Source organism: Adiantum capillus-veneris, chromosome 28 (genome assembly GCF_014529385.1).
Source record: "Adiantum capillus-veneris isolate H3 chromosome 28, ASM1452938v2, whole genome shotgun sequence".
Lineage (NCBI taxonomy): Eukaryota > Viridiplantae > Streptophyta > Polypodiopsida > Polypodiales > Pteridaceae > Adiantum > Adiantum capillus-veneris.
This window is the reverse complement of record NC_140958.1, coordinates 6,465,740-6,469,166: the sequence shown is the minus strand read 5'-3', so window position 1 is coordinate 6,469,166 and position 3,427 is coordinate 6,465,740. Positions and strand designations below refer to the sequence as shown.

The 3,427-nt window shown below is 41.5% G+C and overlaps 1 protein-coding gene across 2 annotated transcripts; it reads right to left on the bottom strand.

The window, feature by feature from the left end:
• Positions 1 to 238: 238 nt before the first annotated feature.
• Positions 239 to 3,170, bottom strand: LOC147420016 (fatty-acid-binding protein 1-like). 2 transcript variants are annotated; one of them, XM_086504669.1, is made up of 5 exons: positions 2,712 to 3,170; positions 2,157 to 2,237; positions 1,988 to 2,123; positions 1,818 to 1,909; positions 239 to 638 (listed from the first exon to the last, which is right to left on the bottom strand). In XM_086504669.1, the coding sequence occupies exons 1-5, from the start codon at positions 3,097 to 3,099 to the stop codon at positions 496 to 498; spliced, it is 840 nt and encodes a 279-aa protein (XP_086360795.1). In that variant the 5' UTR covers positions 3,100 to 3,170; the 3' UTR covers positions 239 to 495. The 2 variants fall into 2 exon arrangements, with proteins under 2 accessions (XP_086360795.1, XP_086360794.1); XM_086504668.1 differs by having other exon boundaries at positions 1,988 to 2,237; positions 2,712 to 3,166.
• Between the last annotated feature and the right edge of the window lie 257 nt (positions 3,171 to 3,427).

Genomic DNA, 3,427 nt, shown 5'->3' with positions numbered 1-3,427 from the left:
AGCCCTTGTATATCCACACACATCACTTTGGTTTCCCTTGTAGATGTACGGCAAAGTATCCAAACGACATTGTTAAAAATGCAGAGCTTCTTGTTAGTCATGTGTGATGGACAAGGTACTTCAAGACAAAATGCTTATAAATTCCTACTTACACAGAAACAAGTCATTATGCTACATCGCCCCCCTCATACCTCTGACACTTACTAGTCCTCAAATTGCAGCATCGGTCACGCTATCGTTGTAACTGAACTGCTTGTTCTTTTTAATCAAGATTGGTGACAATTAGCTCAAGGTATTTTATTCATATCCTTGTGATCTTGAAACCGTCTCACAGGCTTTTGCTTACTGCACAACATTAATTCCACACTGTCCAAGCTAGTAAAACTAACAAATGAACATGTGGAGCTTCTTTAAATGAACTACCAACTCTGGCCTTTTAACTCACAGCCCTCATGAAGTGTTACAACTCATTCATGCCTCCAACCCCTAAGCTAGCTACTTACAAGTTACAAGTGCTGCAAGCGTTGATTTGACATCTTCTTTTCCCTTTGTATCGAAGGGTTCATCTCCAATGTAGAGATCAAAAAAGGCACGACATAAGAGTGGACTCTGTAGACTGCCAAGATCTTTATCGCCAACTGCCAGGCATAGCAACATGTCAGGTAGCATAAAATAGCATTTTGAAAAAAATGCATAGAGACATACATGCATACATGTGCTGTCTATACTTATGTATGAAAATCGACTTGTGAGTACATACTCATGCCATTAATGGTGCGTATGTGCGTCAGAAAGTATGCAGGTACATACATCAAACCCATAACTTCATCGGAACATTATAGACTTGTGAGTACATACTCATGCCATTAATGGTGCGTATGTGCGTCAGAAAGTATGCAGGTACATACATCAAACCCATAACTTCATCGGAACATTATATAATATTCATACTTGTGCACATGTATGCAGAAAGTATCACATCCGTATCTTCATCGGAACATTATATGATATCCATATTTACGTGGTCTCTCTCTCTCACACACACACACACACACACACACACACGTCTATAAACATGCAAAGTTGTGAGGCACTTTTGATGTTGTCAAACATTTCTCATAACGAAACTCTAAATCTTTTTTAGAAGATCACAAATATGTAGGTTGACTCTCGAGACAATAGTAAATAGGGAAAATTACCAAACTACCCCTGTAATTTGAGGAAATTCCCAAAAAAAAACCCTCAAATTCACGATATACCCCTCATATTTGACCTAAAGTTCCCAAAATGCCCTTCAATTTCTCCGAAATTCCCAAGATACCCCTCATTAACCTCTCAATTATCTCTAATGACATTTTTTTTGCACCTCTTCATAGAAAGATTGATTCTCCCTCAATCAAAGATGATAGAAGTAGGATTTTAAAAAATGGTATTGTCGACACATACGATGAAATCGTTCATCATTTTTAGACACAGATGCCTCTATTTGTGAGCTCATTGGTGAGTACTTTTGTCTAGAACACTGTAAGATATAACTCCATTGTCATAAAGATTACACTATGGAAAAACCGAGGCAAATCCATTCCAAAATAATACAAGGGTACATTGGAAATTTTTGAAATTTGAATTTTGGGAATTTCCACAAATTACAAGGGTATGTTGGTAATTTTGCCTATTAAATACCTAGAAACATAGCGATAATTACAAAGGACTCCGACAAGTTATATATTTTCACTGACTTAAATACCAACAAACATGGAAACATGAATTGTGTTGGCAAGAAAAAATTGCATTTCATGATCACGTAAACCACCTACTTGTTGTTGTAAGTATATGCCCGGGTTGTCGCCTCACATCTATTGTTGTCCCTTTTGGTAGCTTGATATCATCCTTAAACAAGGAAGTAAAACTGTTTGGGCAAAATGAGTATCAGAATTGCAAGATATTACATAAGCTTGCTGTGTTGCTGACAGAGAAAGCCAATAACCTTTCCAGAAGTGGGCGATCCTCTTTGCCACTAAATTTCTGTATTCTATTGCCAATGGACTCTTTGAAAGCACTTCGAACAGAGCCAATTTTAAGCCGCCCATACACAATTACTAGCCTCACGGTCATGTCAAAATCTGATGCCACAACATCATCATGAAAAGGCTTACTTTCTTTCAAGTCAGTAACTGATTGGTCGGTATACTTTGAACCAAGCCTATCTCTGAGACTCGCCACATTGGCGTACACTCCTGCAGAAAAACAAAGGGCAGCTTTTCAGATTGATGCATCTGCACAATGAGTTCAAAAAGTGCGTTTTCATGCATGGCACTTAAAGAAAGCCAATTAGATGAAGGGAATCCTCTCTTAACTCAAACAAACTGCTAAGTTCATTCAACTTCCGTGACTGAGAACAAGCTAAAGACAATAATCATGCAACAAACGAAGAGATCGACTGTAAGGTAAGGCAAAGCCTTTGTTTGTTTGCAAAATTGGTATGCTAACATCATCTCTTGACATGAAAATGTTGTATCTTTCAAGGCAATTGGCGTGATGAATTGCGTAGGTTGGTGTACAGAGGAGCACAGAATATACCCTCAATACAACCCCAACATTACGGGTATTGTTCAAGCAAGACAAAAAACACATGACACGTTTTCACCTTATAAACTCCTTATTCTGATGTGTAGACAGCATAGCATCATACAGAAGGCTACGGTAGCTACCATAAGCGTAGATAGTGATGTTCTTCAAGCCAAGAATGTTCTTCTTCCGCAGCCCAACTCCAGCGAGCTGATAAGGAGTTGCACTATCGTCGGCTGAGCTGATGGAGGAGGGAAAAGAAACACCAGTGCTGGGCTCTGTGAAGGATGCAGACGAGGGGGGAGCGAGGCATGCCAAGGGCAATAAGCCCTCGATCCATGGCTTGTTTCCGTTTGTACGGGAGGAAATCGAGTCGGAAAGAGAGGCAGAGAGGCCATCATTACTGCGATTGCAATAGTGGACGCCCACTACGCCACTCACTGCAGCGACCCCAGCCCCAGCACCCACCTTCTTCCAAATTTGGCCGTTTGCACAGACATTATTGAAGAAGGAGGGGGAAGACGACGTCATTGCTCATGCCAAGTCCTTCCTCCTGTGTTTATGCATGCGCCCAACGTTTAGCTCGAGGAACGATTGACGTGGCAGAATGGGGGTTGTCGTGTCTCACTACGGGGCATTTGGGCCCAAGTTTGGGGGTCCGAATCTCTGCCGTCCGGTGTTAACTAGGGTGAATTCAGGACAAAAACAGCGCCCCTAGCTCATCCGCCTCGCGGGGTGTGGCCATCATGCTAGTGCACGTCGTTGCCCATGTCGGCACGGCAGATGATCACACCCTAGTTTACCCGCCCCTTATTCATTGGACGATTCGATAAGTGAGATTAAAGCTACCTCTCGGCCC